The following is a 24,726-nucleotide window of genomic DNA, read 5'->3' on the forward strand; positions in this document are numbered from 1 at the left end:
TGTAGTGCCCTTATAGGCCACAAGAGGGCCCTGGTCCCCTGGAACTGGAATTAATAGGCATTTTTAAGCCACCATGTGGGTGCTGGGAATTGAACCTGTGTCCTCTGCAAGAGCAGCAAACACTCTTAACCACTGAGCCATCTCTCCAGCTCCAGTGATTTCCTTTCTAAAGCATTGGTATGTGACATGTCATCTGTGTATCTGTGTGAGTCTTTACACATCCAACAGTGTCTTTGTGGGTAATGTTGAGGTTGGGCATGCTATCATCACACACAAGCTCACATTTGTCTCTGGGCAGTCCTCTGATATCCACCATCTCTGTCTTCGGGATGTTTTCCTAAATCTTCTTGACCTGAGAGCCAAAAACTGCCCCCCCACCCCCCGGGAGCAGTCCTGCAGCTCCTGCAGCTCTGTGTGTCTCCACCCCATTGATTAATCCAAAGGAGTCCAGTTTGGGGCAATCTCTATGCTCTTGGATTCCTGGTCCTGCAGTGGGGTGAAATGTCAGCCTACCCTGTTAACTAAGCAGATGGACTCGAAGCTATGGCAGCCATAGTCTGTCCTTGAGAAAGCAATGGAAGAATGCAGCCCAGCTTGGAGGTGGGCAGGGGGTAGTGAAGCAAACATCAGTAGAAGAAAAGAAAGATGCTGAGTTCTATTAACTGTTGTGAGTTTAATTTTGGACTCTTAAATCTGAGAAGATAAAATATAAGATGAGCCGGGCGGTGGTGGCGCACGCCTTTAATCCCAGCACTCAGGAGGCAGAGCCAGGTGGATCTCTGTGAGTTTGAGGCCAGCCTGGGCTACAGAGTGAGTTCCAGGACAGGCGCACAGCTACACAGAGAAACGTGTGTGTGTGTGTGTGTGTGTGTGTGTGTGTGTGTGTGTGTGTGTATGATGACAGAATTTAGAACTCTGCTAAATCCTTGGAGGTGTACAGGAGGGCTTGGTTGGTGAGATGCCGAGCAAGCTTGAGGACCTGGGTTCGGCTCCCCAGCACCCATGTAAAAAGTTGGGCATGGCAGTTTCTGCAGGAATCCCAAGGCTGGTGATGGGGACACAAGAGGTCTAAAGAGGGTCCCTGGGTCTTGCCAGCCAACCTAGCCACTTTGGCAAGCCCCAGATGTCTTTAAAAAAATAAGGTGGGGCTGTGGAGACGGCTCAGGAGATAAAGTGCTTGTCTGCAGCCATCAGGACCACCAGAACCCATGCAAATGCCTGGTAGGCATGGTGGCCTGCCAGTAGTCCCAGTGCCCAGGAGGCGGTGGCAGAGGATCCCCAGGGAGGCTGTTTCGGTAAACAGTTGTCCAGCTCTGGGTTCTGCCTCTGATAATAACGTGATGGGGCCAGAGAGAAGGCTCAGCAGTCAGGAACACGTGCTGCTCCTGCAGAGGCCCCAAGTCCAGTTCCCAGCACCCATGTTGGCTGGCTGGCAATCACTTGAAACTCCAGCTCCAAGGGATCCAACACCCTCTTCTGGCCTCCTCAGGAAACTGCACTCATGTGATCATGCACCCATGTAGAAATGCATGCATATACATAAATAAAAATAAAATAAAATTTAAAAGAAAAAAATGTGGAGAGTGATTAAGGAAAACACCCAACATCAACCTCAGGCCTCCACGTGCACATACACAGTGTGCGCGCGCACGCGCGCGCACACACACACACACACACACACACACATATGAGCACACAGAAACACATGCGTTCACACTACATACACATGCAAAGAAAAGAAACCAAAATACGGTGGAGATCTACTGAAGAGGGCATTTGGTGTAGAACTCTGGCTTCCACATGCACCACACTTGAAAACACACACACACACACACACACACACACACACACACACACACACACGCGCGTCTAAATGTTGAAGACAGTTCAAAGATTCAGCATCATCCTGCTGTTTACATCCTATAATGCCATTACTTGCCTAACAACTTGAGTGTGCCAATGAATGCTTTTGGTAGCAGAGCGATAATTTAGTTTGTACAGTGAAAAATTAGAAGGGAACCCAGCAGTTCAGAACATGAAATGTCACCGTCAGACGCTGATTGGCACATCTATATGCCCAGCAGTCTGCTTACCTCCGAGGACACCAAGGGAATGGGATATAGATTCCACTGCTGGGCTTCTAGGTCTTCAGTGGGTGCAGAAAGGTCAGTGGCCAGAGTGTGTGGTGGTAAAGGCTTTGAGGGAGGAGGTGCTGGGTGGAGCATGGGGGTGGGCATGGGACAGCAGGAAAGGACAACGCTTCACCTGGGTGCTGAGGTGAGAGTAGTGTGTCCAGATGAAGAGGTGCAGATGGTGAAGGGCCTCCAGGTGGGGAACCAAAGCTTGAGTGGGATGATCTAAGTACAGAGAGGTGAGGAAGCTGGATGGACAGATGGACGGATGGATGGATGGACGGATGGACGGACAGAGGGACGGATAGACAGATGGATAGACAGACAGATGGATAGATGGATGGACGGACACACAGACAGACGGACGAGTGGACAGATGGAGGACTGCTGCTGAAGGTCATTTGGTAACATCAACAAAGCAAGGGGACAATGACCACTGGGTCCTATGATATGAAGGCTCTTGTGAGGCTGAGAAGATGCAGCATGAAGAAGCAGGCAGAGGCAGGCGGGAGACAAGAACAAAGGAGCAGCAGAAGACAAGGAGGCAGAGAGTCCAGACAGAGCCCCAGCAACACAGGAAGCAGGAAGCTGTGTTCCTGAGCCCCTCTGCCCGGGACAGCAGGGTGTGGGCTTCCTGACCCCATGTCCCCATTCTGTGTCCTTTCTCCTGCCCAGATGATGTGCTGCCGTGAATGTGTCACCAAGGTTCTTATGCTGGAAATCAATTCCCAGTGTAATCGTGTTGAGAAGGGGACTCTGGAGAGGAGATGAGGTTATTATGGCAGCACCCATAAATGGATTAATGCTATTATCATGATATATTAATATATTGTTAAATAATAATATCAATATATAATTATATTATACATTACATAATTATATTTAAATTATATATAAGTTAAAGTATATGATATAATATGTTAATATAATATAATTAACATATTGATAATTTATATACACATGTATATATTTCGAGAGTTAGTTATATAGAAGTGGGTCTCAAATAAAGGGATGTTTGCTTGCTCTCTCTCTCTCTCTCTCTCTGTCACACACATACACACACACACACACACACACACACACACACACAGAGTCTCTTGTCCTTCTACCTTCTATGATGACACGATGATGTAGCTTGAAGGCCCTGGCTAGAAGCAGCTCCTCAGTACGGGATTTTCCATCCTCCTAAACTGTACTAAATAACTCTGAGCTGGAGAGATCGCTCTGTTGGTAAAGTGCTCACCATGCAAGCGTGAGGACCTGGGTTTGATTGCTAGAACCCATATTGAAAAGTCAAACAAGGCTACGAGCTTTGCGATTTCAGCCCTGGAGAAGTGGACACAGGTGGATGCCAGAGTCTCGCTGGCCCACCACCAAACTGAGTCAGCAATTACAGGCCAAATGAGAGACCTGGTCTCACAAAAACAAGGCAGATGGCACTTGATAAATGACACCCAAAGTTAGCTTCTAGCCTCCATATGCACGCACATCTTCATATACACACGCACACACATGCACACGCACACAGGGAAACAAAGGAATCCCTACCATGATTGATGGCACACTTCAGGGTATTATAAGCCGGTCATGGAAAGACAAATTCTGTATGATATCACTTCTACAGAATCAAAACAAGTCAGATGTGTAGAAACATGCTTGTCCGTGATGAGTGAGGCTCTGAGTCAAGCCCCAGCATACACATACTCCAAAAAAATAAATGGATAAAAAACAGTAAAAAGGTGATTACATGGAGCTGGAAGATGGAGGAAAGGGTGAGATACTGAGGGTTGATATCAAGAGCTCTTCACACACACACATACACACACACACACACACACACACACACACGCACATGGGGTGGGAGCTCTATGAAGTGACAGATGTAAATTTGCTTAATTGAGGCAATCATTTCATAATGTACATCAGAACATCGAGTCCCCTTAAACACACTTGATTTTTAATTGTGTGTGCATGTGTATGTATATTCATGTATGTACAGGTGTGTGCACATGTGAAAGTCAGAGGACAACCTTGGGTGTCTTGCTCAAGAAAACCTTCTACATCCTATGATACAAGGTCTCTCATTGGCCTGAAGCTCACTACCTCGGCTAGACTGTCAGGCCAGCAAGCCCCAGGGATTCTCCTGGCTCAGTCTCCCTAGTGCTGATATTGAAATCGTGAATGGACCGCCATGCTTGATGCCTTGACATGGGTTGTAGGGATGGAACTCAGGTTCTCATGGTTGCCAGGAAGCGTTTACCAGCTAAGCCATTCCATCCTGAGCCCCAAACACATACACTTTTAAAGATTTTGTCTTTAAAAGACGTCTAGCAAATGTGGCTGAATGGAGGCCACTGAGGAGCCTGATTCTGTGGATGTTGAGAAGGAGCCAGGCTGCAGTGTGACCAGTGAGTCCAGATACATCGTCCAATGAGCTGCCACCAGGGGGCAGAGGTGGGACCAGAAATGAAGGGTCCAGACTGTTACCAGCCCTGAAGGGACAGACCAAGGTGGGCATCTAAAGAGAGGGAACCTCTCAGTGTGACCTTGCTTCTGAGTGGACCCTGAAGAAGTCAGACCCAGAAGCAGGGCTGGGACAGACCTCAGGGGCTGGTTACGCAAAATTTAGTCACCCGGGGAAGGAAGTTTCTGAGGTGTGAGATGGTGCTGGAGTTCGGATCTAGAATGTTCCCCCAGGGCCTGTGTGTTAGAGACTGTTCCTATCTCAGTGTTTTTTGGGAAGGTTGTAGGCCTTTTAGAAGGCAGGAACTGGTAGAAGATTGGTCAGCGGGAGTCCGCTTAGCTCTGTGTCTATTGCTGCCATAAAATACTCAGTCAAAAGTGAATGAAGGGAGAAAGGGATTGTTCTAGTTCACGGTTCCATGATACGGTCCACCGTGGCGAAGTCACGGCAGCAGGAGCTTGAGAGAGCTGGTCCCATGACATCACAGTCAGAAGGAAGCAGCAGTGAATGTGTGCACACCAATGCTCTGTTCCTTCCTCCACTCTGACACAATCAGAACCCCTACCGGAGAATGGCAACTCCCCACATCCTTCCACCTTAATTGATGGGATCTGAATAATCTCTCAGAGATATGCCCAGAGGCCAACCCAATCTAGACACCCCCTCAATGATACTCCCTTCCCAGATGATTCAAAACAACCATCCCACGGTGTACATTTGAAGGGGATTGTGGGGCCCCAGCCCCTCCTGTCTTCATTTTGCTTTCTGGCTATAAATCATGAAGTTTTGCTCCTCTGTGAACTTCTACCATGATGCTGGCCCCACCACAGGCCCAGAGCAGCAGGCTAACTCACTGTGGACTGAATCTCCAAAGCTGTAAGCCAAAATCAACCTTTTTGCCTTCATAAGTTGATCATTCCATGTGTTTGTTTTAACGACAAAAAGCTGAGCAGCACAGGCAGGCAAGGTGGAGGGACTGGGCACGACGAGAGGGCAGTACCCCTCCTCAAAGAGTGGCATGTCACCCCAAATCCATACACTTTCATACACTGAAGCCCTCACACCCGGTGTGGGCGTGTTTGGAGACAGAGGCACTCAGAATGTAATGTTAGTGAGGTGGTGAGGGTAGAGGCTGGACTCTAAAGGATTCATGTTCTTGTAAGAAGAGACAATATCCACCCACCATGCTCCCTGGAAAGGTCATGTGATGACCGAGTAGATACCAAGAAGCCAGGAAGCGAATCCTCTCTAGATGCCACACCTGCCGGACCCGGATCTGGACTGCGGCTCCAGAACCGGGGAAAGGAAATCCTAATTGTTTCTGCTGGTCAGTCTGTGGAGTGTGTGTGTGTGTGTGTGTGTGTGTGTGTGTGCATGTGTGTGTATGTATGTGTATGTGTGTATGTGTGTGTGTGTGCGCGTAGGTATACCAGAGATCAACCTGTCATATTATTAGTCTTCACATGCTGTGTATCTTGTTTTTGGTTTTTTCTCTCTTCATCTCTTGTTTTGTTTTGTTTTGGGGGGGGGGGGTCTCTCACTGGCCTGGAACTTAACAAGCAGGCTAGGCTGGCTTTCCAGAGGGCCCCAGGGGACTCTAGTCTCCACTTTTCCAGAGCTGACATTATAAGCATGAGCTACATCTGACTTTTTAAAACACGGGGATCTGGGAATCAAACTTAGGTCCTTGTGATGGCTAGACAAGCACTTTCCCAACTGAGCACCGCCCCAGCCCCTAGAACATGGGTTTGTTAGGGCGCCTGGCTGGCCTAGATGAACAGGAAGGAAAGAAGCAGAGGCTTCACTGTAGACACATCCATCAGAGGAATCTGTCCAGGTAGTCTCGACTCTCTGCAAATGACAGGCAAATGCATCAGCTAGGAACGAGAGTGTGAATCAGGGGGCCAGGAATTCAAATAGACAGGTCACATGAGAGGGCCTCTGAGAGCTGAGGGTGAGGGGAACAATGTGGGGGCTCCAGATAGAGTCCTTGGGGGTAAACTGAGGTTGTGGGCTAGGTCCTGACCCTGACAGACTCATGTAAGGGACAGGATGGTCTGGGTTGCAGACACAGTTGACCAGGTTTGCCTATCCCCGTTAGAGTTCATCTGTCAGAGCAGTCTGCTGAAGCCCGCAGCCCCAGGACAGTCTCCTTTTTTCAAGTCCTCACAATCCTAAGCAGCCTTCTATTTATTATAAGCAAGTAGACAGGATCTGAGTGTTGTGGGTTTGCCCTGGGCTGCAAGGTACCCCAGAGGCTGGTGAAGGTCAGCGTCCTTGACAGAAGAGAGACTGGGGTCCAATGAAGACACACTGGAAGGGGCCACCACAATGGCAGAACTTTAGTCTTGGAAAGTCATTCTGGGCTGTTCAGACCAGCAGGGTGCTGGGAGGATTTTCCAGCTTCTGTCTGTCAGGCTCTGCAGCTGGAGAGTTTCTGTTTCCGGGGGCATCAGCTAAGGAGGGGGGGGGTCAAGAAGGAGAAAATGCAAAGGCAGGAAAGGGAAGCAAAGAATGCGTTCCCTGCGGAGTCTCTATCCGGTTTGGAACGAGGCTGTGATTCTGTACACTCGCGTGTTAGTTAGCTTCCCACTGCTGTGACGAAGCACCAGAGAAACCAACTAAGGGGCCGAGATTTACTTTTCTTAGAGTTTCATTTGGGCCCATGTGTTTTGGGCCTGTAGCAGCAGAGTATATCATGGTGAGAGCATGTGGTAGAGGATGCCGCTTACTTCAGGATAGCCAGGAAACAGAGAGAGGTAGAGGAAGGGCCAGGGTCACATGTCCCCTAACTTCTTCTCATCACTCTCTAGTCTATGGACTGGACACCAAGCCTTCGACACCCCTTTGGAGAGTATACAAGATCTAAACCCTAGGGTCGGGGAGATGGCTCAGTTGGTAAAGTGACTGCATTCTGAGCACAATGACCTGAGTTCAAGTCCCCAGAACCCACGTTAAAAAGCCAGCCTAGTGACAAATACTTAAAATGTCAGTGCTAGAAAGTAGGAGCAGGCAGGTCCCAGGGGGTTTTAAGCCTCTCAACCAGCCAAATCAGCAAGTTCCAAAATCCAGTGAGAGACCCTGTCTCACAAATCCAAGATGGGCAGGGTCCTGAGGAAAGACACCCAAGGTGACCTCTGGCCTCCACACACACAAGATCCAAATCCTAACAGCCTGTTCCCATCACTGGGCTCGGATTCTCTGTCATCAACCTCGGTGCCTCAAATCCACTGCGCAGCAAACACCTGCTTTTAGTCCTGTTGATGTACCCTCAGAACCATGACCGCCCTCAAGGCAGTAGTTGTCACATGGGCAATTTCCTCCCCTGCAGTCATAGAGCATTTGACAGACATTCTGCTGTCACGGCTTTGCAGAGATATTCCCGGCCTCAAATCTAGAGAGGTCAGAGACGCAGCTAGAACGCATACAACGCGTAGCACTGCTATGTCTGGTCCCCGTGTCAATAGTCTCAGAGTTGGGGATGTGGCTCAGCTGGTACAATGCTTGCTCGTATGCATGAAGCCCTGGGTTCTAATCCCCTTGCACAGCATAAGCATGGTGGCACACACCTGTACTCCGTAGGTAGAGGCAGGAGGATCAGAAGTTCAAGATCATCCTTAGTTACATAGGAAACTGGAGGCTATCCTGGGCTACATGAGATCTGTCTCAAAAAAAAAAATTGTGTCAAAGCTAAGAAACCCTGTTTGAATCACGAGGCACAAAGGTGACAAGAGCCGGAAGTTACAGAGGACTGTCATAAGGCAGTGCTTTCCTGATACACGGGGCAATCCGACATACGAACTTATTGCAGCTGTGGTTGCCTAGACAAATCAAGTCAGTCAACATCCCAGCATGGACGGGGAGGGATTTATGAGACGCCACCTGCAGCTGAGGAGCTACTGGCAGGTAGTCACTGATATGCGGATCAGTTTTCCTCAGAGATGTGCACCCTGGTAGGTTCCCCATGCTCCAGTGGATTGTCCTATCCATGAGTATATGGGCAGCATAAATTACACTCGGTGTGTTATTGGACTGAGAGAGAGAGAGAGAGAGAGGAGAAGAGAAATTTGGGAGGGGATGGGGATGGGTCTGGGAGAAGTTAGAATAAGTAGGGAGTGGATATGATCAAAACACATTGATAAAATATTTCAATAAGAAACAGCAGAACTAGTATAGAGAGCATAATAATCTTTAAAAGCTTTTTATATGTGTGGTCTGTGCACTGTGTGCATGCCCGATGGTCATAATTTGTGGCAAGTTGACATAAACCAACCAAACTAACCAGTGTTGGGAAGTGGAGACAGGAGGGTCCCTGGGGTTCACTGACCAGCCAGCCTAGCTTCCTGAGTGAGGCCCGGGCCCGGGAGAGACCTTGCCTCAATAAACAAGGTGGGCGCACCTAAGGCATAAAAGCCAGAAGTTTCTCTCTGGCTTCCACATCCACACACATGCACCTGCACACACAAACATGCACACCCATCCGTACACACAAGAGACACTCTCCTGTGGACGCCAAAGTCATTTCATCCCCCACCGTCATTCATTGAACACACGCCTACTGAGTTCTCTCTTACCCTGAGGCAGGTCCTAGGGGTAAAACTGGAAAAGACAAAGCTCACTGCTCAAGCTACAGCATGTGTCTGGTGGGACACTGTGTGGGGGGAGGCAGGTATTACTGTCCCAGGTGAAAGCCCTCATGAGCTTATGGAGCAAGGCCGGAGAGAAGGTGGTGTGCTCCGTTTCTTATGGAAAAACAAAACAAAAAGCAGCCCCCTTCAGCGGTCAATAATTTTCAGTTTCTACTTGCAAAGGACTCTTCTGGTACCTCCCCTGAAGAAAGGGGCAGGGAAGGGAGGTAGGGACAAGCATTTCAGCCTCAGTGGTCTCTTTGGAAGAGGCCCACGATGTCCCTCTGAGGGAAATCCAAAAGGAAGGAAGAAATTACCCTTGAATTTCAAGATCCCACCTCTGGCCACCCAAAGTCAAACAAGCCAAAGGAAAAGGTTGCAGAGGCTGGGAGACTGTCCAAACAAAGGAGGTCAATTCCACCCTCATTTATTAAAGGCGGTTTCTGCCACAAACACTAACAGATAGATGCACAATCAGGATAAGCCCATGCAACAGAGGCCCACGTGAACCCTTCTAGAGACACACGGTGCATATGTGTGTGTAAATAATGTACAAATACAAGGGGCACATGGGACAGAACATACCTCCGACTGGCCAAACCCCCCACCCCAAGTTAGGAATCTAGAGATCTGGGCCCTAGACCCAGCCCCGCTCCTGACATGCTGATCTCAAGCAAGTCCCTCTCTGAGGGCTTTTGATCTGTAAAATTAAGGACTTGAATGAACTATACACAAGCAGCGAGCGTTCCGAGGTGCAGTGAAGATTTGAGATAACCTGGAGTATCCCTTCCAGACCAAAAAGAAAGTGAGCTGACCTGTTTCTGCAGCCCTGGAGCTGCACAGAATGCCTCAGGAAACGGGAAACTAAGTCGTTGACCAAGACGGGAGTCTCAGGATCTGTAGTTTCTTAGAACCCAGACCTGGGGGGTGGGGCACTTTGCGGAGCTTGCCCAGAGGAGAAACCCTGGAGTCCTCAACCGGGCAGCCTTGACCTTCTCTCCAGTTCCTTCCATTCCCGCCAGCCTCAATTCCAGCCTGCCTCTCATTCGGATATCCCAGGGGAAGCCGCCCAAAGTTCCCAGGAGTTTCTATGGGAAAGAAACACAAACTATCCCCTGGCTTCTCTCTCCTCCAACTTCGTCCTTCTCCTGCCCCGAGGTTGTCGCGACCCGCTGCTCCCAGGAGCCCACAGGCACAGACTTTAGAAAGCCAGTCCCTCCAGGCGGGGGGATGTGGGGCACGGGACGGGACACGGGACGGACCCGGGACGGAAAACGGTCCCATCACAGACGCAAAAACTCTGCTCATAGCTTTCTGAAATTTCCCATCTGCAACCCGGAGTGTGTAAAACCGTCAAGGCTCTAGCTAGCCTGAAGAATGTGGGTTCTGACTTTTTTTCTGATGTGGGATAAGCCTCTCCCGCCCCTTTTCTGAGCCTGGGTCTCCTTGCTTGTGAAGCCTGAGTGACCGGGGTCTCAAAGGGGGAGGAGGGGGTTTTGATGAAACACTGGAGAGCAAGTGTCCAGCATACTTGACATTGCTGGGGCCGCTGCAGAACTGTCTCGTGGAAAGAAGTGAGCTCAGAGGGCGGGAAGGGATGAGTGAAGGGCGAGGGGACTCAGCCTAGCTCTGCCTCACCTGGGACACAGAGCCCAGGAAGTTTTTGCCTTCGGAGAAGGGGACTCCGAAGGGGACTCCGACGGAGTGAACGATATTATTGTTGAGGGAGGGGAGATCGGCTACTTCTCATAATTCCTAGGACCCAGTAGAGGAAGGCGGGCTGGTCCCTCGGGTCCATGTCCTGGAGGGGCGCGGTACTCACTGTGTGCGCTGCTCCGGCGAGCAGCAGCAGCAGCAACAGAAGCAGCGACCGTGGCCCCCACGATGACGGCCAGGATGACGGCCAGGGGCTCACGGTGCCTGGCATGCTCGCCGATTGTAGTTCGCCTTTGCGTTCTGGCCACTCGGGAGCTCGGTGTCTATTTCGGTGACTCGTTCAGCGTCCTGCACGGCGTCCAGGACCCTGAGCGAACCCCAAGCCCAGAGAAACCATGGCTGAACCTATCCAATCCGACCAGGTCCACGGCTAGGCTAGGGTCTGCTGCTCCCTGAAGGAGGAGGCTAGAGTGTTAACCTGCCCAGTGCCTATTGATAAGGACTGGACGCGGCTCGAGACTCCACCCGCTGGGAATAGCAGGGAGGCGATGGGGGAGCACAGAGCTGGCAGGGAGGAGAGAGGGGGAGGGACCCCAGCCACTGGCCTGGAGGCAGCCGCAACCTCCCTCCTTCCCCTCCAACCCAGAAACTACTCTCTGGAGTATAAAGATATAAGTCATGCACCTTGAGCAATGACAAAGTAGGCAACATTTTTCTTTTTTTTAATCCTCTGAGGACTGAGGCAGCAGCTTACTATATAGCCCAGGCTGGCTTTGAACTCACAAACCTCCTGCCTCAGTTTCCCCAGGGCTGGGTTTACAGATGTGGGTTCCCACACCTGGTCGAGGCCATCTCTAATAATCAGCTAACACTCCCCAGGCTGACGTTGAGACAAACAGAAGTCAATGTCTACTGTGTCCTACAGGACAGCTTGAAGTGACATAAAAATCTCTTATTAGTCAGCTTTCACTACTGCAGTAAATGCAGCAGCTAATCCACGCAAAAAGAGAAAACGGTTGATTTGCTCATCGTCTGGAGGGTTCGGGTCCAAGACTGTCTTCCCATTGCTTTGAGCCTGTGCCTGAGCAGCCCACCACACTCAGGGTGTTGAGAGTGCATAGTGGAGCCAAACTTCCTGGCTAATGAGTCCTGGGGACAAAGAGAAAGAGGTCAGGGCCCAGCACTCCTTATGACCAAAGACCTCTGACTAGGTCCCACCTCCTGGAAGCTATCACTTTCTCTGTTCCACCCCAGGGACAGAGACCACACAGGGGCCTGTGGGCAAGCAACACTTGACACCCCAAACTGTAGAAGTTTGTTTTTTTTGTTTGTTTGTTTGGTTTTTTTTTGAGGTAAAGTCCCATCCTGACTCCAAACTCATTACATAGCCCGGGATGACCTTGAACTTCTGACCATCCTACCTCCACCTCCTGGATGCTAGGATTGTGTATATGCCGTGCTGGAGATCAAACTCAGGCTTCCCTAAGAGTTAGGCAAGCACCCTAAAAGTCTGGCAAAGAGCACTTGTTGGTGTGAGCACGGGACTGTAGATACCGTGGTAGCCACTTCAGGGAAATACCATACTGTACATCCTCCAAGCTCCAATGTCAGCCTCCCTGTGAAAGAGAGGGACCACTCTTTTATGTCAACGGTGTCTTAGTTCTTAATTCTAATCCAGTAGCCTCAGTCACACAACACAGGAAAGTGGTTCATCTAAATTGAAGTCCCAGCTGTCAGAACCCTAGAAAGTCAATCTGTTCTCCCATGAGAGTCTTAAAGGTTTTCCTGAGGACAGGGGAGTCTGTTCTCAGCTTCAGGGCAAGTCTACAGACACTTGTGGTGTGAGAATGTGTGCCTGTGTGGAGGTTTGCGTAGATCAGCGGGGGTGGGGGGTGGGGGTGGGGGTGGGGGTGGGGGTGGGTGTCGTCCTCAATCACTCTCCCCTTACTTTTTGAGCAGGGTCTCTCAGTGAAACTGAAGTTCCTTATCTGGCCGCCCTGCTGGCTACCCACCCCAGCAGTCCCCTTGTCTCTGCCTCCCCAGTGCTGGGTAACAAGCGTACTCCACTGTGCCCGACTCTTTATAAGCTCTCATGCTTACCCGGCAAGCACCTTACAGACTGAACCATCTCCCCAGCCCATCTGCACACACACTTAGAACCCCACTGAAGCAGATTGTAAGGGTAAACACAATCTTCTTCAAGAAACAAAAAAGTCAATGAAAATTTTACCTGGTGCCAAAAGAGAAAGAAATCTTTCCTCCTCTTCCTTCAGTGTGTTCTTCAGAGTACTTTCTGTCTCTCTACAGTATATACAAATCCTTAAAAATCTAAACAAACCTCTTGGCAGTTCTAAATTGCAGTACCCCTCCAACTCCTTCTAGCCCTTGTTTTTTGAGAGTGTGCCTCTAGCCCAGATTTGCCTTTAATTCCCTAGGATACAGCTGAGGATGCCCTTGAAGGTCTGGTCCTCCTAGCACTCCATCCCAAATGCCGGGATTACAGACAGGTTCCATCATACCGAGTTTTATGTGATGCTGGGACCAAACCCAGGGCTTTGTGAATGTCAGGCAAGCATTCTGCTGGAGCTTGGTTACTGCTTGGAGCTTCCTACTTGTGGGAATGGGCTGAGGAGTTTCTTCTTTTGTTTAGCTAAACATAGTCCCGTGAGCGTAAATAAGCATCCTTTCTGACTGTATCAAAGGGTGAGGCTTCTGTTGCTTTTGTTGAGGGCTGGTTATAGCACATTCCGCCTGATTTGATGCTGACTGACCGTGCTAGTCATTTTTTTCTGTTGCGGTGATAAAATACCACGACAAAAGCAACTCAGGCCACAAGGGTTTGGCTTGGCTCATGGTTGGAGGGCACAGTCCACCATGGTGGGGAAGGCATGGAGGCAAGAGACAGCGGGTCACATGGCAACCACAGTCAGGAAGCAGAGAGATGGATGCTGGAGCTCAGCTCACTTTCTCCTTTTTATTCAGTCCAGACCCCTGGGCCATGGGATGTGCTGCCCACATCCAGACTGGATCTTCTCATCTCATTTAACCTAATTTCCCTCACAGACATGCCCAAAGGTTTGTCTCCATGGTGATTTTAGATCCTGTCAAGTTGATAACATTAACCATCACACTGAATTAGAAAATTGTCTAATTTTCTTCACTTCGTAAAGAGGATTTGCCAAGCCGGCTGGCTTGTTTGTTTGTTTTTAAATTATTTTTCCAGTTATCTCTTTTGTTGGTTTTTGTTTGTTTTTTCTTTCCCCACTGTGGTAGAATATTATTGTAAGGTGTGTTACTTTTGTTTATGTTAAATTTGTTTAACTCTGTGAAGCTGTGTTACTGTGCCTGTCTAAAACACCTGATGGTCTCATAAAGAACTGGTCAATGGCGAGGCAGGAGAAAGGATAGGTGGGGCTGGCAGGCAGAGAGAACATATAGAGGAAGAAATCTGGGAGAAGGAGATCTAGCAACCAGAGGAGGAGGACTCCAGGGGCCAGCCACCCGGCTACACAGCAAGCCACTGAGTAAGAGTGAGATTTACAGAGTAAGAGGATGGGAAAAGCCCAGAGGCAAAAGGTAGATGGGATAATTTAAATTAAGGACAGCGGGCAAGAAACTAAGTCAAGCTAAGGCCAGGCATTCATAATTAAGAATAAGCCTCTGTGTGTGATTTATTTGGGAGCTGGGTGGTGGCCCCCTCAAAAAGAACAAAAACAAAAACACCCCACAGCAACAAAAAAACATGGTAGAGAATTAACATTATTTGACAAATATTTGCTGAGCACCTGCCCTGCTCCAGGTGCTACATGGTGGTGCTGGAAGCCTGGGGAAAGACCTTTGCCAACCTCAGTCCCATGTGGAGAGACTAAGGTGCTCTGCCTGCACCCGCTCTAGAAGGCTAAAAGGGATAACTGAGCTGCCATTTAAGAGTCCTGTATCACCACAAAATGAGCAAGCCTGTTGGTTGGCAGATGTAAGCAACTGTAAAATGCAGTGGAAAATTTTTTTCAGCCTGCGGTAAATGCTACGCAAAGTATATAGTGAAGCTATGAACATGGTTCCCTTGGTAAAGTGATTGTAAGACAAGCATGAAGACCTGAGTTTGATCCCCAGCACCCACATGAAAAAACCAGGCTTAGTGCTGTATATCTGTGATCCTAGTTTAAGGGGGTGGAGATGGGCAGATGGGGGGGGGCTTGCTAGCCAGCCAATCTAGCTTTATCTGTGAGCCTTGGGTAAGAGACCCTGTTTCAAAAATCAATCAATCAATCAATCAAGGTGCATGGTGCCTAAAGAATGACTCCTGAGACTCACTTCTGGCCTTCACATACATCGCACATGTGTTCACATGCCTATACGGCACACATACACACACACACACACACACACACACACGAACACACACACACACACACACACACACACACGAACACACGCACACACAGCATATAGGAAGGTGTCAGACAACCAAGCCTGGTAGATTTGTACATCAGCTAAGCCCTCCCGGTCACCAGGCTTATAGGCCACGCACATTTGACTCTCTATATTTTATAAGGGCCAAGCCTGCAGCCATGTACAGTTTTGTCTGCCAGCCCCCATTCTTCTTTTTAATTACACAAATTTCTCTTGTCTGCTCTCAGACCATGGACCCTGTTGGGGCTTTCAGGAAGTGAAGCCCAAGAGTTATCACATGACCCAGCATGGAAGCCGCATCAGCACCCCTCAATCAAGTAACGAGTGATTGGTTCTGAGACAGGCATGGGGCTCATTCCAAGCAAGAGGAGTGGAACCAACACCTATGTGGGCATCATGAGCAAATTAACAGCAAGCTGTCAGTCTTTCCCAGAGCATGGGGACATCCTCGTTGAGAATGAAACCAGGCAGAATGGAAAGAACCAGTGATGGAGAGAGGAATGACCCAGCGTGTGTCATCTTGGGTCAGCCATCACTGAAATCCCAACTTGCTGTTCTTGGTTATTGACTTGACCACATCTGGAATTAACGAAAACCCAAGCAGCTGGGTACATCTGTGAGGGTCTTATTTTTCTTTTTTTTTTTTTTTATTAGTTTTTAAAATTTGGGGGCTGAAGAGATGGCTCAGAGGTTAAGAGCACTGACTGCTCTTCCAGAGGTCCTGAGTTCATTTCCCAGCAACCACATGGTGGCTCACAAACATCTGTAATGAGATCTAGTGCCCTCTTCTGGCCTGCAGGGATACATGCTGTATACATAATAAATAAATCTTTAAAAAAAAAAAAAAAATTTTACATACCAACCACAGTTTCCCCTCCCTCCTCTCCTCCCGTTCCCTTCCCCACCTCTTTTCTACCCACCCACCCCCATCTACTCCTCAGAAAGGGGCAGGTCTCCCATGGGAGTCAGCAAAGCATGGCATATCAAGTTGAGGCAGGACCAAGCTCCCCTCCCCTGCATCATGGCTGAGTGAGGCATCCCACCATAGGGAACAGGTTCCAGAAAGCCAGCTTATCCACCAGGGACAGATCCTGGTCCCACTGCTAGGGGCCCCACAAACAGACCAACCTACACGACTGTCACCCACACGTTTTTATTTTTTTTCTTAATTAAATCATTTGAAGTGGGAAAACCCACTTCTAATCCCGATCTTGAGGTGGGAAGATCTGCCTTTAGTCTAGACCACACTTAATGGCTGGCGGCCTATACAAAGGACAAGGAAAAAGGAAGCTTCCTCTCTTTACCAGCTTGCTCTTGCTCTCACTGAGAAGTTCATTCCTTCACTGGCATTGGAACCTTCTTCTTCAGGATTCCAGTGTCATCGAAGACCAGTTGAGACATCCAGCCTCGGGAACCTAACAACTACTGGATTCTTGGACCTTCTATTGTCAGACAGCCATTGTTGGACCAGCTGGACCACAGCCTGTAAGCCGTTCTAATAAATCTCCTAGATAGATGGATAGATAGATAGATAGATAGATAGATAGATAGATAGATAGATAGATAGATGATGGATTCATTCTATAAATTCTGTTCCTCTGGAGAACCCTGACTGATACACTTACCCTCCGCAAGGCTTCCCTGAGGAAGTAATATTTGAGATTTAGTGGTTTGGAGGTTCTGGGAAGAGATAACAGAGAAAAGAAGAAGAAATCGACTGCTCCAGGTGTCTGAGTCCAAGGTCTGCATCAAATGACCGCGCAAGTTCAAAGAGAGCCATCAGAGGCCTGGAATCAGCTACCTGTGCCCTGAATGGCAGCTTTACTGAGAGCAGAACTGATGTTTTATTGATGAGCCGTAAATAATGGGCCAGAGTGCTTTCCTATTGAGCGCTGAACTACGAAGGTTTAACATTCACATTTTAATGAGGCTTTTATGGGCCGGCCACTGTGTTTACTCTCTAGAAATATAAACTGCCTTTCGCAGGGAAGCAGTTTCTTCTTCACTTTTTTATTTTCCTCCACCACTTGTCAGCATTCTTTTGAACTTTTATATGAAATATGAGAGTTTAAGCAGAACCAATGAAAGAGCAAACAAAGCCACCTCTGGGAGCGCGTCAGCGGGGTGTTCACAACCTCCCCTTCCCGGGAAGGTCAGGAGCACCCAACCTTCCCGCAGAAACCCACATGGCATCTGGTAAGAAAAGCAGAATACTTGTGGGGGGTTGAGAGGGCTCAGCAGGTAAAGGTGCTTGCCCCCAACTCTGATGATCTGAGTTCAATTCCGGGGACCCACATGGCGGAAGGAGAAAACTTACTTTCTTAACTTGTCCCCTGACCTCCATGAATGCTCTGTGGCACACGCACACACACAAGATAAACAAATGTATAAATAAATAAATAAATAAATAAATGTTATAAGAATTAAAAAAAAATATTGGTAACAGCCAAACCTGGATTCAAACCCTGACTTATCCATCAACTACTACTAGAACCTTGGGCAAATTACTTGTACCCTGGAGACTTGGGTTTCTTTATTTATGCAGTCGGCGGGGGGGGGGGGGGGGGGGTGTAAATATCTGTCTTTTTTACCATGTAGTAAAGGGACAGACATTGTCTTCAGCCCTGTGTCTGCTGCACCCACGAAGTTCCAGTAGACAGCTCCAAAGCCCTGTTCACACTCAGCTGGCCCTGGTCACACTCAGCTGGCCCTGGTCACACTCAGCTGGCCCTGGTCACACTCAGCTGGCCCTGGTCACACTCAGCTGGCCCTGGTCACACTCAGCTGGCCCTGGTCACACTCACCTGGCCCTGGTCACACTCAGCTGGCCCTGGTCACACTCAGCTGGCCCTGATTACACTCAGTTGGCCCTGGTCACATTCAGCTGGCCCTGGTCACACTCAGCTGGCCCTGGTCACATTCAGCTGGCCCTGGTCACACTCAGCTGGCCCTGGTCACACTCAGCTGGCCCTGGTCACATTCAGCTGGCCCTGGTCACACTCAGTTGGCCCTGGTCACACTCAGCTGGCCCTGGCCACACTCAGCTGGCCCTGGTCACACTCACCTGACCCTGGTCACACTCAGTTGGCCCTGGTCACACTCAGCTGGCCCTGATTATACTCAGTTGGCCCTGGTCACACTCAGCTGGCCCTGGTCACACTCAGCTGGCCCTGGTCACATTCAGCTGGCCCTGGTCACACTCAGCTGGCCCTGATTACACTCAGTTGGCCCTGGTCACACTCAGCTGGTCCTGGTCACACTCAGCTGGCCCTGGTCACACTCAGCTGGTAATGAAACAAAAAGACTTGGGTGAGAGACAAGGACGTGTAGGGAGGGAGACTAAAAGGCACCAGAGTGGGGTTCAGAGAGAGAACACATTATACATGAATATATAAAATATATAGTGAATATATCCAGTGATCTACCTTAGTGAGTAAAGGTGCTCACCTCCAGCCTGACCACCTGAGTGAACCCCCCAGCTTCCAGTGGGTAGAAGGAGAGAACTGACCTCGCTGGTACCCGCTGCTTTACACATGTATGCCATGACACATCCTCACAAAACAAATAAAATATAAAAAGAAAAGAATGTACTATATACATGTATGGGATTGTCAAAGAATAAAGTTAGTAACTGTTTTGTTTTGGTTGGTTGGTTTTTGGTTTTTGTTTTGTTTGTGTTTTAAGAAAGAACAGAATTTAGTGCATGTAAATAGTGTGTGTAAAAAATGAGATGTCCAGGAAGAGTCCCAGGGAGGGCCCAGCATCGATGGTTAAGCAGAGACCAGGGGCCTTGAACCCGACCAGTGATTCTTTGCAATGAATGCCTGCATGTAAAGATGTGTGGATAAAGGGGTTTACAGTGTGACTCACTGTGTCACACTGCAGCTTCCACGATGAGATTTTCCCTTCCTTCCTTTTTTTTTTCTTTTTATCTCTTAAGTGTTATTTTGTTTTATTTGAGGGGGGAGGGTTGCAGGGGCAGGATGGATGTGAAGGGACAGGAGATGGGTGGGATTGGGAGGCATGATGTGAAAGACACAAAGAACAAATTTTAAAAAAGTTAAAAAAGAAAAACTAATAGTTGGCTGAGAGCTTCCTTTAGAGTCCCAGCTGACAGCATTGGTGTCCACCATCAGATGATACCTTCGAAGGTCTGCCTCCAAGATTCCTGGCTTCAAACTGAAGTTCTAGCCATTGGGGAGGAGAGACAAGCTTTCTGCTGTGTCTTACTATATGTGTGTGTGTGTGTGTGTGTGTGTGTGTGTGTGTGTGTGTATACATATATATATGACAACTTTTGAAAGATTTATTTGTTCTATTTTATGTGGATGAATGTTTTGCTTTAGTGTATGTATGTGTACCACATGCATGCCTGGAGCCGTCAGAAGTCAAATGAAGCCTTCAGATCCCTGGAAATTGGAGTTACAGATGGTTGTGAACCACCATATGAGCGCTGGGAATTGAACCCAGGTCCTCTGCATGAGCAGCATCTCTCCAGTCCCCTGTTGTTTCTTATTTAAATCATTGTTTCAGAGAAACCATGGGAGCAAGAATGAGAGAAAGATCATAAAGGATTATAGGAATCTGAAAGGATCATTAGATAAATACAGCACATTAAAAAAATCTCCAAGACGGTGGGACAGTGTTGACACACACCTTATTAATCCCTTTATGTAATGTGGATCTCTCTGAGTTCAAGGCCAGCCTGGTCTACAGAGTGAGTTCCAGGACAGCCAGGGCTGTTTCACAGAGAAACCCTGTCTCGAAAAAAACAAAAAATATAAATAAATAATAAATATATTTTTAAAAAATCTTCAAGACAAAAATCATTAATAGCATATTCAAATATCAAGTGTGGTGATTAATTGTCAACTTGACAGGATCTAGAATCGCCTTGGAGACAAGCCTCAGGCATACCTATAAAAGATAATCCAGGTTAGGTTAGTCTCTTGGAATGACTAAAGAAATAATCTTGATCAGGTTAACCGAGGTGAGACTCGCCGACTGTGGGTGGCACCATCCCCTGGCCAGTCCTGGACCGTATAAACGGAGCAGGCTTGGTAGTCGCTCACGTTCCTGACTATTTGATATTGCACTATAAAACAACCACCATGCTACTCTATCTCACAAACGTGAGGATCTTAAATTCAGGTGGGGCTCAACTGGGTAGTGAAAACAGTCACGGATTCATTAAGATCCACGAGGAGAGGACAGGGACCACAGCCCTCCACGGGAGTAGAGCGGATCAGTAACCGGTCTAAACCACCACACTGCAGGCAAAGGACAGTGGGGGAGGCTGGCAAAAAGAGAAGGGTAGGAGCAGGGTGGCAGCTGGGTCCTGCCTATCCCTGAGAACGTGTTAAGCATTTTGAGCTTTATTCCCCATACAGTGTGAAGGCACCAGAGAGATTTAAACAAGGAAATCAATGGCCCTTCCTGTTCTTGGAAACTTGTGACAAGCTTCTGGGCCTGTTGTCTTGCTCATCGCCTCTTGTTCTCCTGGGGCCTGGGGCACCTCTCTGTCTGGTCATTGTGAATGCCAACTGCGGCATGCACATGAATAGAGGAAGTAATTGACCATCTAGACCAGCCATAATTGTAGGGCATCCATGGGATCCAGAATTCTCGGACTTTAATGAGCTTGCAAATATCCTGGTGGAATTTTATTAAAATGCAGTTTCTGATTCGGGAGGTCTCAGCTAGCCTGAGATCCTACAGTCTTAACAAGCTCCAGTGCCATGGCTTATGCTGAATGAACGTCGAGGGTTTAGAAGTCAGGCTGGCAGTGGGGCTGGGGATAGCTCGCTCAGTCAGTAAAGTGTTCGCCTCGCGAGCATCAGGACCTGATTTTTGATCCCCAGAGCCCACGTAAAGAAAGCCAGGCATGGTTTCACCAGCTTGCAACTCTAGTGCTGGGAAAATGGAGACAGGAAGATCCCTGGGACTTACTGATCCCATCTAGCCAGCCTAGATAAAGCGGTTTAGTTCCACGTCTCATGTCTCAAAAAACAAAGTGGGTGATAATTGAGGAATGACAGCGGAAGTTGTGTTCTGGCCTTCATATGTTCACATACATGTACCTGTACACACATGAAAGCATGTGCAGGTACACACACAAAAGAAATCACTGTGTCAGGTGTTGGAAGCTTAAGGGGGATCGTGGGATGTAGGGACTTAGCAAGCAGAGGTGAGAAGGTGAATTCAGGTCTTCCTTCTGGTCTCCTGTCCTTGGCATTCCTTTCACTCTAACGCTTCTGACGGCTGCTGCAGCTCCGGAAAATATCTTCAGACACCCCATCGCTCAGAAAGAGAAAGATACGGCAATGGCTCAGAGGGACGATTAATCCCACAGGACCCAGAGTCACCCGGGAGGCAAATCTCTAGACTGGTCTGCAAGGGAGTTTCCAGGCTGGCTAAACTGAGGTGGAAAACCCACCTGGAATGTGGGCAGCACCATCCCACGGCCTGGGGTCCTGGACTGAAAAGAAAGGAGAAAGTGAACCCAGCACCAGCATCCATCTGTCTCTGCTTCCTGACTGAGGATAGAATGTGACCAGCTGCCTCACATATCATCCCCATGGCAGACTATGCTCTTGAACTAAGCCAAAACGAACCCATCTTCCTCAAGTTGCCCTCCAGGCTCCTATTTCCCCCCACTAACACCGCCGGCCCCCCCCCACCCCCGCAGCACGGCACACACTTGCTGTTCTGGCACTGGGGAGGGAGAAGCAGGAGAATCAGACATTCAAGGCCATCCTTGGCTACACAGCAAGTTTGAAGCCAGCCCAAGATGCATGAGACTCGATCTCACAACCAAAATCAAGGCACACGCACAAGTAATGATGGGTGTAACTCGTAAAGAGATAAAGATGCTGGAACACAGTTGGGTGTGGTGGCACAGGCCTGCAATCCCAACACGTGAGAGGTAGAGACAGGAGGATCAAGAACTCAAAGTCATCATATATTATTTGGTATTTTACTCTTTTGTGGGGGGCACCATCCAGCTCCCAAATAAATCACACAAGGAGGGTTATTCTTTTTTTTTTTTTTTTTAAGATTTATTTATTTATTATGTATACAGTGTTCTGCCTACATACATGCTTGCAGGCCAGAAGAGGGCACCAGATCTCATTACGGATGGTTGTGAGCCACCATGTGGTTGCTGGGAATTGAACTCAGGACCTCTGGAAGAACAGCCAGTGCTCTTAACCGCTGAGCCATCTCTCCAGCCCCTAGGCTTATTCTTAATTATGAATGCCTGGCCTTAGCTTGGCTTAGTTTCTGGCGAACTTTCCTCAACTTAAATTATCCCATCTACCTTTTGCCTCTGTGCTTTTCCTGTTCTCTTCCTTCTGTATCTTACTCTTACTCTGTGGTTTGCTGTGTAGCTGGGTAGCTGGCCCCTAATGTCCTCCTCTTTCTCTGGCTCCTAGATCTTAGAGCTCCAATGCCTCTTCCCAGGTTTCTCCTCTATATATACTCTCTGCCTGCCAGCCCCCACCTATCCCTTCTCCTGCTTTGCTATTGGCAGTTCAGTTCTTTATTAAACCATTAGGTGTTTTACACAGGCACAGTAACACAGCTTCACAGAGTTACACAAATGTAACACAAACAAAAGAAACACACCTTAAAATAGTCTACTTAAAATATGAAGAATTCTAGGCCATTCTAAGTTAAATGAGACCTGGACTCAAAAAAGGTGTGGAAAAAAGGTCTATGAAAACCCGAAGAAGAGTCTCTGTGGCTGGGAAAGTTATGAGGAGGGTTGAAAGTGAATCTTCCCTGATGCCAGTGTTGACAGACACTATTTTCATTGTGTGTGTGTGTGTGTGTGTGTGTCTGCTCGCACATGCTCACACATGCACTCATGCCACAAAACACATGCGGAGGTCAGAGGACAACAGCTTGCAGGGGTCACCTCTCTCCTTCCATCATATGGGTCTAAGGATCAAACTCAGGCCCTCTCACTTGGAGCACATCTAACCACTGAGCAATCCTTCCAGTCCCAAGATGAGGTTTTTAATAGGTAGTAATGACGGTAAGGAGAGAGGGGAAAGTGGAAAAAAAAAAAATCAATGAACCTTTGCAGGTGGGGGAAGGGCTACATCCAGCACAGCAGATGTAGGAAGTCCACAGTTTGTAGGAAGTTAGAGTCTTCTGGAGTCTTATCACATATGGCTGTAAATAACATCAAGTGCCAAGTCATACAGGAAGGGAGAGAGACCAGAAGAGCACGTGGAAAGAGGGAATCCTGAGTCGACTTTATAAACTTCCAATGCTTTGGGATTAGATTTGAAGTCTTCTCCACAAGTAGGAATCCAGGCCTGGTACTTCAAACCCAGTCAAAAACTCGTGGCGGCTGAGGTCCATGCTCTAGGAAAGAACCTACTACTGTGGTTTCGCTAAACCAGATGTTGCCGATCGGTCTTCTAAATATTTATGCCTATACCATAGATGAGCACAGTCCTCCACCGTGGCCCCAGAAGCTGCTCTCTGCAGTGGGCGGCAGAGATTCACAACTGATCGCAGCGCTATGTGTCTGTTGAGTGCTCAGCCTAAATAGAACATCTGCATCAACCCCACTTCTGATCCAGTGCTCAAGGAAAATCAAAGGAGAGTAGAAAGACCGTAAGAGCCAGAGGACGGGAGGAAGGCTGTGAAATGCTGGCTTCTGGGACGACACACACGGCCATTGCACCCGTGAACTCCCTGCAGCTGTGGTTATCTGCCCCAGACCTGCACCAGACCTGCACAAGGTCAAGTCAACAAGATCAGTCAACATTCCCCCTGCAGCGCTAATTAGAATCAGTGGGTTATTCACAAAAGAGGAAGGGGAGGGGGAGGGGATGTGTGGAGGGCTCTTGGTCAGGGCTGGGGGTGCGGATCATCAAGATACATTGTTTGCATGTATAAAATTGTCAAAGAACAAGTAAAAGATACACTATTTTCAAAAAATATGGATAGAAAGGCATGTGGGAATGTCTTTAAAGTAATAGAAAGTACAGACGAAATTTGGTTGGCTGAGATTTGATCATGGTTGCAGCTCGGGAAGCAGAACTTCTTTTTAGCGGTCTGCCTACCTTTGCTAGTGTATAAACTTTACCATAAACCAAACCTTGAAACCGAGGGTGGGGTGGGGCGCAGAATGCACTGTAGGAGGCCCCGCCCACTGTGCTGGGAGGCCCGGCCCCCATCTGCTCCGTCAGACTCCCCAGTCCATGGTGTCGCCAAACTTTCTCAGCTCCTCTGGGGAATTCACTGGTTTTCCACATAGTTAAGAGGCTCTCTCTAGTCTTTCTCAGGCTCTGCACACTGCTCAGAGCCCTAAGAGTCCTAGCTCCGAAACAGAACCGCCCAACTTCCCCCATGTTTGCGGACTATTTGGGCGCGTCCCTCAGCATATCCTGGGAATGCGTCCACGTTGTCATGGCGA

At 48.5% G+C, this 24,726-nt stretch overlaps 1 protein-coding gene across 1 annotated transcript in view; it reads right to left on the bottom strand.

The window, feature by feature from the left end:
* Positions 1-11,151, bottom strand: part of Sctr (secretin receptor) — a 49,346-nt gene extending 38,195 nt beyond the window's left edge. The window contains exon 1 of the mRNA XM_059280203.1: positions 11,047-11,151. Coding sequence (XP_059136186.1) covers positions 11,047-11,151 — 105 coding nt within the window. The remainder of the gene's footprint in view (positions 1-11,046) is intronic.
* Positions 11,152-24,726: the final 13,575 nt, after the last annotated feature.

The sequence above is a fragment of the Peromyscus eremicus genome, chromosome 15 (assembly GCF_949786415.1).
Source record: "Peromyscus eremicus chromosome 15, PerEre_H2_v1, whole genome shotgun sequence".
In the NCBI taxonomy this organism is placed as follows: Eukaryota; Metazoa; Chordata; class Mammalia; order Rodentia; family Cricetidae; genus Peromyscus; species Peromyscus eremicus.